This window comes from Mastomys coucha, unplaced genomic scaffold, assembly GCF_008632895.1.
Source record: "Mastomys coucha isolate ucsf_1 unplaced genomic scaffold, UCSF_Mcou_1 pScaffold22, whole genome shotgun sequence".
NCBI lineage: Eukaryota > Metazoa > Chordata > Mammalia > Rodentia > Muridae > Mastomys > Mastomys coucha.
Window position 1 is genome coordinate 68425562 of NW_022196905.1, and position 12048 is coordinate 68437609.

General features: G+C 47.2%; 1 protein-coding gene and 1 long non-coding RNA gene across 6 annotated transcripts in view; both read left to right on the top strand.

Annotated features, from left to right (window-relative positions):
• Positions 1-3342: 3342 nt before the first annotated feature.
• On the top strand, positions 3343-4854 carry LOC116070288. The gene is made up of 2 exons (XR_004110338.1): positions 3343-3484; positions 4544-4854. It is a non-coding gene; the product is annotated as an uncharacterized LOC116070288 (long non-coding RNA).
• A 3974-nt stretch (positions 4855-8828) lies between these two features.
• The window catches only part of Kit (KIT proto-oncogene, receptor tyrosine kinase), a 79413-nt gene continuing 76193 nt past the window's right edge, over positions 8829-12048 (top strand). For 4 of the 5 annotated variants that reach the window (XM_031342769.1, XM_031342771.1, XM_031342770.1 and 1 more), the window contains exon 1: positions 8829-8988. In XM_031342769.1, coding sequence (XP_031198629.1) covers positions 8922-8988 — 67 coding nt within the window. In that variant the 5' untranslated portion in view covers positions 8829-8921. Of the gene's footprint in view, positions 8989-9667; positions 9947-12048 lie in introns of those variants that run through there. The other variant, XM_031342773.1, reaches the window with a different exon arrangement.

The window sequence follows — 12048 nt, forward strand, 5'->3', positions numbered from 1 at the left end:
TCCTGCCTCAGCTTCCTAAATAGCTACAATCATAGGCTTGCACTACCAGGTCTAGCTTTTTAAAGAAAGAAAGAAAGAAACAAACGACTTCTGAGCAGTATGTAGGATTCAGTGGTGGGTCCCTTTAATCTCAGCACTAGGGAGGCAGAGGCAGGCTGACCTCTGTGAGTTCAAGGCCAATGTTGTCTTCATAGGGAGTTCTAGGTCAGCCAGGGTCACACAGTAAGGCCTCATCTCAAAAATAAATAAATAAATAAATAAATAAATAAATAAATAAATAAATAATATAGGCAGCTCTCGGCAATGATCATTATCATGACACTGTGTGTGTGTGTGTGTGTGTGTTTGTTTATGTGTGTTTTTATGACTATAGGGTTGTTTTTCAGAGACAGGGTTTTACTAAGTAATACAGGTTTGCTTAAAATTCACAGTCCTTCTTCTGCTTCAAACCTTTTGAGCATGGTGTTAGAGACATGTACCTCTTAGCCTGGACGTGAGGTATTCTAGTCTTTGTGATAATGGTGAGAGTTGGTGCTAAGGGTGGAAGTTAGGGCCTTGCTCATGCTAGATTCTTGGGCCTCCCTTTTCAATTTTGCCGTAGAGCACAATCCCTTGTGGTAGAAATTCTGTCTCCATAAGCTCATTGTGGCAAGTGAGAGTGAGCAGCCATGCATAGTCACCCCAAACCTCCATGTTGGGCTGAGGGGTTTCTAGGGTGGTAGGATGATGGTCTAGCATACACAAAGTCTTGGGGGTTTGATCCCACTCAGCAGGGCATTAAACCAGGTACCACTGTCATGCCTGCTTCATGAACACTGAGAAGCTGAGGCAGGTGGCTCTCAGAAGTTGTTAAAACATCCCTCCTTCCCCCAGCCTGGTTGCCCAGAATTACAGTCATTGAGCATAAGACTATGAAGTTAGTCTCTCCAGGGGTCTACTTTTGTTACGCACATTTGTTAGGTTACCTCGTGCCTTGGTTTCCTCTTCTGCAACATCAGGAGAACAAGAGAAACTACCTTGGAAGTTTAAATGAGTTAATGCGGAAGATGAGTTTAAGAGGGGTGGCAGGGACTGGTATTGTCTTGTTTGACCTCTCTAAGAGGTATGATACAGTTGACACCATATGCTCCCCGAGGTCACCTTCTGCTACCTTCAGCTCCTTTGTCTTTCTGACCCTCTCCTGCTTAAAGGGCTACTTGTCAGTGTTCTCTTTTTTTTCCTGTTAAAGGACAGAATTACAACAATTTATTTAAGAGTTATTTATATCTTAGTATGTTTGCATGTGGGAGGGTGTATGATATATGTGTGAGTGTATGATGAGAGAGAGAGAGAGGGAGAGAAAGAGAGAGAACATGCAGGCATGCATAAGCAATAAAATAACACGGGGAGGTTAGTGGGACAACTTTAGGAAGTCAGTTCTCTCTCAGCATCCTTGGGGCAAGGTCTCTTTGTTTTTGCTGAGGTTCATCTTCCAGGATATCTGGTCGACCTGTGGCTGGGTGATTCTCCTGCCTCCAGCTTTCTCCTCACTTTAGGAGTGCTGGGATTACAGATGCACTCACTTCTTCCAGCTTTCTCACATGGAGTCTGGGGATTGAAGCCTGCTTGCCAGGGTGGTGCGGAAATGCTTTACCCACTAAGGTGTCTTGCTGGCCCTATATTTATTTTCATTTGTGGCTGGGGAGCGAATGCAGGTTTTGTGAAGGTATATAGATTTTGATTGGCTCTCTTTTTGATGCCAGAACCGGGGCAATACAGAAGTCCATAAAATCAAAAAAGTGTTCCAAGGAGCCAAGCCAAGGAGGTTCCTTTTATGGACAGAAAAAGACTGAAGAAAGTTAAAAATAAGAACCAGGCTCGTCATATCAGTGTTACTGTCCTTGCCAGGTAAGGACAGGAAGTCAGTCCAGGAGAAAACCTGGTAAACAGTAGGTTGCTTCAGGTTATCTTTGTATGATCAGAGCAGAGGGGACTCTGTTATCTGTTATCTGTGTCTGGCTGACACAACCGGTATGGGAAACCAGACTTCAATCACTCCAAGCTTTTTCAGAGAAGGATCACTAAACAGCCTAGCTTCAGCCTGGTAATGTTAGATTTTAGCATGAGTGACTCCATATTGATTTTTTTAGTCTTGTCTGTTGGGTATGGTCCAAAACAATAGCTTCCTGTAATTTTCATTTAATATACCCATCCTTTCCATGTGGGCAACTCCCCAAGGAGACAACATCTGCCCTTTGCTTCCCTTGTCACATACTGCAATGGAGAGAGCTCAGCTAGATCCAGGCTGGAACTTCCTCTTGGGGACTGTTCTAGTGTGGAGCTCCAGGCCTGAATGTTTGGCTGGATATATTACACTTCTCACTGTGCTCTTCCTACTGAGATTTCCTATCTTTTAACTTATCCTTCCTCACTATTTTCAAAAGCTTACTCCTTCTGGCTACTCTGCCCTTTGTCCCCCACAGGACGAGGGGCATATTTCTTGGCTTATAAAGACTTTTATTTTCATCCGCAGACTCTATTTCTCTACCTGTGCTTGTCTCTCTTGTTCTTTACATTCTGAATGAAAGCCAGTTTCTTGTCTCAAGCTCTCTGAGGTGGGTAGGGGGTGGGCACTTCTCACTGTTTGTCCAGTCGATCTCTTTCCTCTCTTTCCCCTTGTCATCTTCTTGGTCCTGCAGAATCTAATGGCCACCTCTTTGAGGGCGCCTCTCGTGGTCACTGTGTGTAGGATCTAGGTGCTCCTTTGGCTTCATCATGCAGTGAGGAACTTTTAGAAAACATACCAATGTGGTCCTTGCCACTCCCATGTGGTTTTCTTCTCTCAGTGGGAGTTCCATGAGGGCAGCAGCCTTCTTGTTTTCTTTAACTTCGTATTCTATGGACCTCATACAGTACATCTGGTACACCAAAGTTGTTCAAGACATACCAAGTGGAAGGAAGCTGCAGCGGGACCGCTCTCACAAGCCATGAGGTGCCTTTGTGAGTTGGCTATCTCACAGTGTGCGTCCTATATGCACGTCCTTTTTTGTTTTTGTTTTTTTGTTTTTGTTTTTTTCCCTGAGACGGGTTTCTCTGTATAGCCCTGGCTGTCCTGGAACTCACTCTGCAGATCAGGCCGGCCTTGAATTCAGAAATCTGCCTGCCTCTGCCTCCCAAGTGCTGGGATTAAAGGTGTGCGCCACTACTGCCCCACACACTTCATGGATAGAAGATTTTCAAATGACCATTGACAAAGCAAGGACTATTAAACAACAAATCTGAAAAGGCTTATTATACCGGTGCTGTAAGTTGCTCAGCAGCATTAAAGGTCCGTTAGGGAACACTTCCGGTCTAGAAGACAGACGTTTCTGGCTCCTCCAGTTGGGCAGGGTTAATGATCTAGCTAAGGGGCAGATGCACAGGAAGATGGGACCGCCCCAAGGAAGATGAGTTTGCCTTAAGCCATGCTACAGAGATAGGAGGACTAATTTATCCCTTTAGTAAGGTAATGTACTTTTCCTTCCCAGAATTCTCTAACTCAGTCTGTGCAGGATCACTGATATGTAACTTCATAAGAAAAGCATCACGTTTTCCTTTTCTTGTTTCTACCTCTGCCCTAATGTTTTCCCCAGCACTTTGGGCTTCACACTCTCTCAAGACCCACTCCCTACCCTGCGGCTGATTTCTCCCTGTGCTGATCTCTCCACACAGACTTAACTCAAGCAGCAAGGCTTTTTTTCTTCCCCTTTCCATTTTTGACAGCTGTTGAGATTTACCGCTGGCCTCTCTCCGGGGTGGGGTGGGGATGGGTGGTCTTGTGGGACAGGAGGAGTGGGGTGGGGGTCTTTTAAAACTCTAAGTGTCTTCAGGCTTCCCTTTGAGCCTGCTTTTAAATTCTTTTGTCAATGAAACTAAGAACCCCTAAAAGAGATCCCAATTTCCCTGGTATCATCAGTTTCTGGTAAGGTGACTCCTTCACTTCTAGAAATCAACCTAAGTAAATACTCAGAGGCAAGCAATCCTCACCAGAATGTTCATGAGCAAGTATTTCATGGTGGTGAAAAACACTGAGAAAAATGAACAAGCGAGGACTGGAGAGATGATAGTTCAATAATGAAAGCATAGATGGGCTGTTCTTCTAGAGACACAGGGTTCAATTCCCAGCACTCACATAGCAGTTTGCAACAGTCTGCAACTCCAGTTCCAGAGGATCCACCACCCTCCTCTGGCCTCCAAGTGCACTCTGCGTACAAGCATTACATAGATGAAGAAACAGGCAAAACACCCATAGACATAAACTAAAAATTATTAAAAACATACAGAGACATTTAAGTGTTCAGAATTGTGGTACAGCCATTTATATTACTTACAAAAAACATGGAGTGAAAATAAACAAATGTAGTATGATCTTAAATCATACAAAGGAAAAAAACCTCATGTTCAAAGAAAAGGTTGGGGAGGGGAAGAACATTAAAATGAGCTGTTTGATGTTGACAACTTGATTGATTTTTGTTTTGTTCTTTCTGATTGTCTAAATTATCTACAATGCATTCCTTCCTCTTAGAATCCAGACTATTAAAGGCAAGAAGCTGGCCCTGTGGCACCAGCACTTGTGATGCAGAGGCAGAAGGATCAGGAGTTCAAAGCCATCAGCTGAAAGTGAAGTCAACTTAGAAATTCTGGTTGTGCGAGACTACAGTTAAAACAACAACAACAACAACAACAACAACAACAACAACAGATTCTTACTGTGTAGCCCTGGCTGGCCTATAACTCCTATGTAGACCAGGCTGGCCTCGAACTCACAGATTGGCCTGCCTCTGCCTTCTGTGTTCTGGGTTTAAAGGTGTGTGCTACCGTGCTGGGTTCAAATGTCTTTTGATCTATCTGTGCAGCATTATTTATCTTTCTAGTGAAAAACCTACATTTTCCTTTGAACACATATCCTTTACTATTTTGGATTATAGAATATAGGTGAAACTGACCTCCAACCCCAGCTCCTCTGGAAGCTGGGTATATGAAACACATCTAGCCAATCATTGTTTTCTTTTTTGACACAAAGTCTTTCTATATCTCCCTAACTGACCTGAAACTCACTGCACAGACCAAGCTGGCCTTGAACTCACAGACATTTGCATGCCCCTGCCTCCCAAGTGCTGCCACCACATCCAGCTCCAGTCAATGTCTTCTATTGATAAGCAAGTGACTTAAGACCAGCAAGTGAGGCTCAGTTACTAGTTTTATAGAAGAGGCTGATGGGGCAGAAGAGCCGTGCCTCTGCTGGCAGTAAGGTGCTAGAAGCCTAGCTGCTTGTGCACACATAATACCAACAGAGCAACAGAAGGCAAATGCCCATGAAGGATGGAGATGGAGGGGAAAACCCATTCACATCCAACACACACACACACAAACACACACTACACTATCACCATGACCATCCCCACTCAAATCCTGACAGCTTTGAGTTCTCAGATGCAAGAGAATGTGCAATGAAAGCATCCCTGAGCCTTTCAGGGGTAAGCACCAGAAAAAAATGTTGTTTCTTTGTTTACTTGTTTAAGTCAGTTTGCAATATAGTCCCACAATTGGCAGTCAACAGCCTCTCACTAAAATAATGACAAAGACAGAAAAATACATAAAACACAATCATGACAGCATCTGGGGTTATCACAAAATATAGTACAGAACTGACCCATCTGTCCTCTCTGAGAGAGAAAACACTTCCATCTTTGAAAACGTTCAGTTGGACAGTGCTCATCTATAACGTGGTTCATTCCCATAGCCCTGCACTAATAGCACCTTGCACATGTGTTCTTGCAGTACAAAGCAGGCAGGGGGTCCTATTGAAAATAGCTAACAACTCTAAAAGCACAGGTCCTGGAGGCTCTCTGCTGTGCTCAGTGTTCAACCTGTAATTGCTGGCTCTAAGGAGATGTGAGGTGGGTGTCTCAGGAGTGGGTTGGAACAGGGGGCACTTAGGATGTGCTCAGGGGATGGCTTTTAAAAACAAATCAGTACAATAAGATTTCAATATTCTACCAGCCAATATGGCCTTGTGGAGTAACCTGGCTCAACATGAGCTCTATTCTCAGATGTTATTGCTTCTTATCAGAATGGCTGTTTTCCCCATTACACGGTGAATTCCTACAGGCAAGGTTTTTGTCTTATTAATTTGTGTACAGGCCTTGGTGCCTACTGGCAAATCCTGGGCATTCAATAATGTTGTTGAGTGGCAAATACGGATGACAATTTAGAACTGTGTCATTCCCTACTCTGCTTTTACTTTTTCTGCACAGAAATTTCTTGCCTGGAATTAAATAGCAATATGGCTTCTTTTCACCACTTCTGGAGATGTTATCTTCTCCAATGTCAGTTGATTGAAGAAGAAAATTGTAATTTTTCCTCTCTCAGGCATAATGTTGATCTTTTAAGTCATAGTGCCCCCCCCCCACCCCAGCACAACATGGATTTTTAGAAATAAACCAAGATCCCAGAAGTTTAGGATTATTGAGTGGTATCAGTTACCTCTGTGAATCCAAGAGTGAAGTATAGCTCGATGCCTCTCTGCAGCTGCATGACCAGAACTGTTTACTATGTTTACTATGATGGGGCATGGGCTCCCATCTCAGATTCCAAGGACTGTGAGCATGGGGACCACGTCTACCAACCAAGCCTAGCTCTTCCTTTCTGCCCTGAGGTGAGCATGCTTTGAAGGGAGGAAGGGACACAGCAAGTGGTGTCAGGAGAGGCAGTTAGTTACCTGGGTCACTTGATTATTCTCTAGGACTGATACATTTTTAAGTGAATAGTTTTAAAAATGAATTCTCTTAAGCCTGTCAATATCTAAAATGACAGCTTCAATATTAAATGATGTCAGAAAGCTGGGAAGAGATATATTATTCTTTGTTTGTTTGTTTGTTTGCTTTGTTTTTTTCACGACATTGTTTCTCTGTACAGCCCTGGCTGTCCTGGAACTCACTCTGTAGACCAGGCTGGCCTCAAACTCAGAAATCAGCCTGCCTCTGCCTCCCAAGTGCTGGGATTAAAGACATGCGCCACCACTTTCCGGCTGCGATATATTATTCTTGATGATACTCAAAGAGGACACATGTATTTAAGTTGTTATTTTTTCCAATGATTATCTCCCTTTTATTTGTCCATTCTTAAAAAATATTGTTTGAATTATCTATCTGTCTGTCTGTCTGTCTGTCTGTCTATCACATTTTTGTGTTGGTGTGTCTGCCCTAGTTTACACTCTTAAGCTCTCTGTAAGGCTGTTTAATCCATTTGCCAGGATGCCAGTGAGACCACTCATTGAGACCACCCAGAGCACTTGCCACCAAGCTAGAAGGTGCTTGACTCCCAGGACCTATGTAGTGGAAAGAAAGAACACACTCTTGAAAGTTGTTCTCTCTCTCTCTCTCTCTCTCTCTCTCTCTCTCACACACACACACACACACACACACACACACACACACACACACACACACACACGGCACCTTCGGTAAATAAATAATAAATCAATAATTAAACAAATAAATTATAAGTAATACATAGGGGAAACATGATAACCAGAAAAAAAATATTGGTTTAAGGCCTCACACTCAAACACAAGTGCAATCTTGGGGCACTTAAAGAACCACAAAAATAAACGTTTACTCTCTCCACTTCATAAAGTTAATTGTAAGCCCGCACAATGGGGGTACAAAACTATAAAATCTCTCTACAGAGCAGATTGTTACTGTCCACCCACGGATAGCCACAGTGACTGTGAAATCTCCCTAGGTAGAAATTGTCTTAAGATAATTACTTAAGGAGTTGGAGAGATGGGTCAATAGTTAAGAACAAGAAAGTTAAGAGTAGTTGGGCTTCAGGCACCCTCAAGGTGATCCACAAACATCTGTAACTCCAGTTTCAGGGGATCTGACATCCTTCTGACCTCCCTGGGCACTAGTCACACACGTGGCACACACATATTCATGTAAGTAAAACACTTACACTTGTCCTTTTATCTTGCTCCTAAGGCAGACCAGAGTCGGAGCCAGGTGGGGAAAGGGGCGCGCGGGTGGGGAGCATTAGGGGTGAGTTAAAAAATATAATAACACAAGAGAAAAGGCACCCGAATGCAAATGGGCTTTAAAAACCGTGTTTCAAAGCTAAGTACTTCACAGGGAGTCTCTCCTCACTCCACTGGCCCAGTTTTCACAAGTCTCAGCAGGAGCTTGGTTGGGCGGAGGTCCACGTTGGCCAATAGAAATCAGCTGTATGCTTACAGGTTTCACAGCAGGTGGAGAAACTGAGCTTGAAAAATTACTTAAACGTGGGATCGGTCTTTTACAGAGGTCAGGGGCGCCACGGTCCATCCTCCTCTACTAACAGGAACCGAAATACGTGTTGGAGGACCCAGTCTCCTAATCCCTTCGCCCCGCAATCCCGACTAGTAACACCTCCACCCTTACTCGAGTATATTCTCCCTGCTCCGGAGCGTGCTGGAAGGACCGGTGGTTGTCCTTTATTGTCTAGGGAGCACCTGCCAGGTGGCTGGCCCGTGCCTGCTGCGCGCGTGGAGCCGGGCTTCACAAAGCGCGGGCAGCACCTGCGCGGCCAGTCAGCCGCCTGGGGCTGAAGGACCAGCAATGGAGGGAGAGTGCTGGGGGGAAGAGGATCCAGGGTGGAAGGCCTATGGGGGCTCCAGGTCTTAGAGGGCACAGCGCCCCCGGGATCAGTGTATTCCAGCCCGAGAGCCCCGGGCACCAGGCAGCGGGAGGGAGTGCGACCCGGGCGGGAGAAGGGAGGGGCGTGGCCACGCTCTGGGAGGAGGGCTGGAGGAGGGGCTGTCGCGCGCCGCCAGTGGCTCTGGGGGCTCGGCTTTGCCGCGCTCGGTGCACTTGGGCGAGAGCTGTAGCAGAGAGAGGAGCTCAGAGTCTAGCGCAGCCACCGCGATGAGAGGCGCTCGCGGCGCCTGGGATCTGCTCTGCGTCCTGTTGGTCCTGCTCCGTGGCCAGACAGGTGGGAAAGAACGGCAGACAAGAAGACTGCACCCCCTGTGGGCGCAGCCCGGGTCCGGGAGGGGTGCCACCTGGGTGCGTCCAGAGTCGTAGCTCTTGGCTTTTCCCATGCCTGTGTGTTAGTCACCTCGAAGGTGGTAGGCAGCCGCGGGGACTCTAGTGGCTCGCCTCGCTCACCTGCGCTGGGAGACCGCAGCCCCGGGCGGTGGAGTACAGGGACCGAGGGTCTTCTGGGAACCCGGGCAGCGGGCTGCAGGCGAGTTTGGTGATGCTTTTGTGCCGACTGCGCGCGGGTGCCAGTGGCGGGCGGCCTCGGGCTTCGCACCGAGAGCGTCCTCTCTCCGAGAGAGGTGCGGCCACGGCGTCCTTTTTTGTTAAAAGTTGCGCGTGGGTGACCGGCGCCCGGGAGGACCAGCCCACGGGTCCCCGGACGCACCCCGGGCAAAGTTGGAGAGCCTTTTCTTGCGGCTGCTGCTTCCCCACCTCGGGCGCTCTTTGTGCACAGTGCTGGGGACTCAACCGCAGCCCCTCTCGTCGTGCGCGGCACCACCCGTGGAAACGAATCTCGGGCTTGCTTACCCTCCCTCCCCCACCCCGTTTTTTTGCACGGGGAGCACGCGGCTTGAGGCTCTGGGGCAGGACCCCGCGAGCCTGTAGGTGGCGGCTATAGGGACAACTTGAGCCGGGCGTGTGGCGAGCAGCCGCTAGGTTGCAGACTTTTTCCTTTTGTAAATCTCGTGCTGGAGGCTCGCTCCTCTCTGCAGCCGCACTGGGTGTTCATTGCTGCCACGCGCCGGGGAGCTGCTGTAGCTTACGTTGGCCGCCAGCTTCTGGGAAGCAGGGACTGCGTGCGGGGACGCAGCTGTTCTTGCCGCCTCGTGCGCGCTGTATCAGGACGGAGTCAGCCCGCCCCAGCTTTGGAAACCTTTGGTTTCAGTGTGTGAGACTTGTAATCGCAGGTGGCCGTTTGTTTTTTTTTTTTTGGGGGGGGGGTGGAATCCCGAGATCCAGACACCCTCTCCCACGTGATAGCCATACTCAGGGTTGCCTGCGGTGGCTAGGGGGTTGGGGAGAAAGGGTAAGCTTCCTGCAAATAGCATTTGTTTCTTCAAGCTCTTCGGAAAATCATGTTACCTCTGCAGGGTAACTTGGGTCTCAAGATCTTCAGGCTCCTGGAGCTCCTCAGCCCTGCCCCTTTTTGCCAGGTGTCGCTGGTGCGCTGCCTTGTGCTGGTTGCCTGGTCAGTCCAGAATCCTTGCTCTCTCCCAGGTCATTTTCAAAACAAAAACCAGAATCCCCTTAAGGTTACCTTAATGCTATAGGCTAGAGACAGCCTGAGCGCTGGAATAACGCGTCAGATGGCCAGCATTTCAGTGACCTGTTTTGAGCCCACCGCTGGCTGTGTTTTCCTGATCTCACTCCCTAGATGCTTTTGAAAGGCCTGAAGAGGGCTTTCTTGTGGGGGAAGCCTTGCATCTGGACCTCTGCGCCAGAAGAGGGGTCACCAAGGGTCACCGATGAGTGTTCAGATTCCTAGGCATATTTGATCGCTTAGCTGAAAATGACCCCAGTGATCTTTATGTTTTCCACCTTGTTCTGCTTTAGACCAAGGTGGACTGCCACAAAGATCATAGTTCCCTTTTAAAAACAGAACCGAGTCAATGGTTTGCGTTTTCCTCCTATTAGTGTGCTCTGGCCGATAACTTTTTTGGCAAAGAAAATTTGAAGGTCCTGACACATGGTGTATTGTAATTCCCTTCTCTGTCCCTCCAGTTTCAGGCCTCCTTTTCAGCCGTACTGCCTCCTCTGTTTTGTGCCCTTGGGCGGTCATTTAACTTGGGAGTGGGCATCATGAAGGTTCAGGGGAGTTCAGAATTTCAGAAAGCTGCCTAAGGGCCATTTGGGGGGTGTGGTGTGTGTGTGTGCGTGTGTGTATATGTATGTGTTACTGATTTGCTCCTGGCTTTGCAGGAAGCAGTTTTGTGTTTTTGTTTATGTTGTAGCCTTTGGTTGGCTAACAAGTACCTGCTCTGCAGTAACCTCTCCTTCCGGGGCATTCACAGCATTTACAGCTCAACAGGATGGTCCTAGAACAGTGAATCAGACCTTCCCCCTGTTCCTGCAGGTGCAAGCCCCTAGTCATTCACGCACCTGGCATTCTGGCTTATGATCCTGCTGGAAATAATCTGATAGTTCCTTGAAGAGATCCTCAGTAATTTCAGGTCTCCCCCATTCTGGACTTTCCCCACCCATCCACATATTTGTATGACGTTATAAATCATGTATGCCATTCTTTTGCAACACTCTTTCTACTGTGCTTTAAATATCACTTCATGGATGTGCTGTGTGCGTACGTGGGGCTTCACAATCAGTAAATGTCTGCCAGGCCCCATACTGAGTGCTTTGCCTGTTATTTCTGTACTTGGGGCCCAGGAGGTTAGATCACTACAGCGTCTATTCCTATTTCTCCATTGTTTTCCAATTGGAGAATAAGTCACTTGCCTAAAACAGCCAGTGAGGGAACTCGAGCTCAGTTCCATGTGCCCAACTGTGCATCCATTTATACAATTCACCAGAATCTGTTGTAAAGTAAGGCACAGAAGTATTTAATGAGTGGTTCCTGTAAGCCCATCCCTGTTGGAGGTTCTGGGGGCCCAGGACTGCTGATTTGGGCAAGAGGCTTCAGGCTACCTGTCTTAGCACATTTTGGTCTTTTTAATTTGAGTGGGTTAATTTGCCGCGAGGATTCACTATTGTATAGCTTGGGTAGGGGCATTTAAGGCTATCATAAGAGGTTTTGGTGGGGAGAGAGGAAGATAAGTTACCTCGAAGATGAAGTTGAAAACCATTCCCAGCCCCCTCAAGGAAAAACGACTATAGCATTATACATTTGTCCCTGACAACCAGCTGATCTCAGTGACTGTTATTGACCGTGGGACCAAGTCTGGTGAAATACAGAGACCATTCACTGCACTCCCAGAAGAAATTCTCATCAGGAATGTACCAAGTATTTTTCGGGCTTCCCTGTTGCTCACTGGAGTTGCAGATGTTGTTTTGGTCT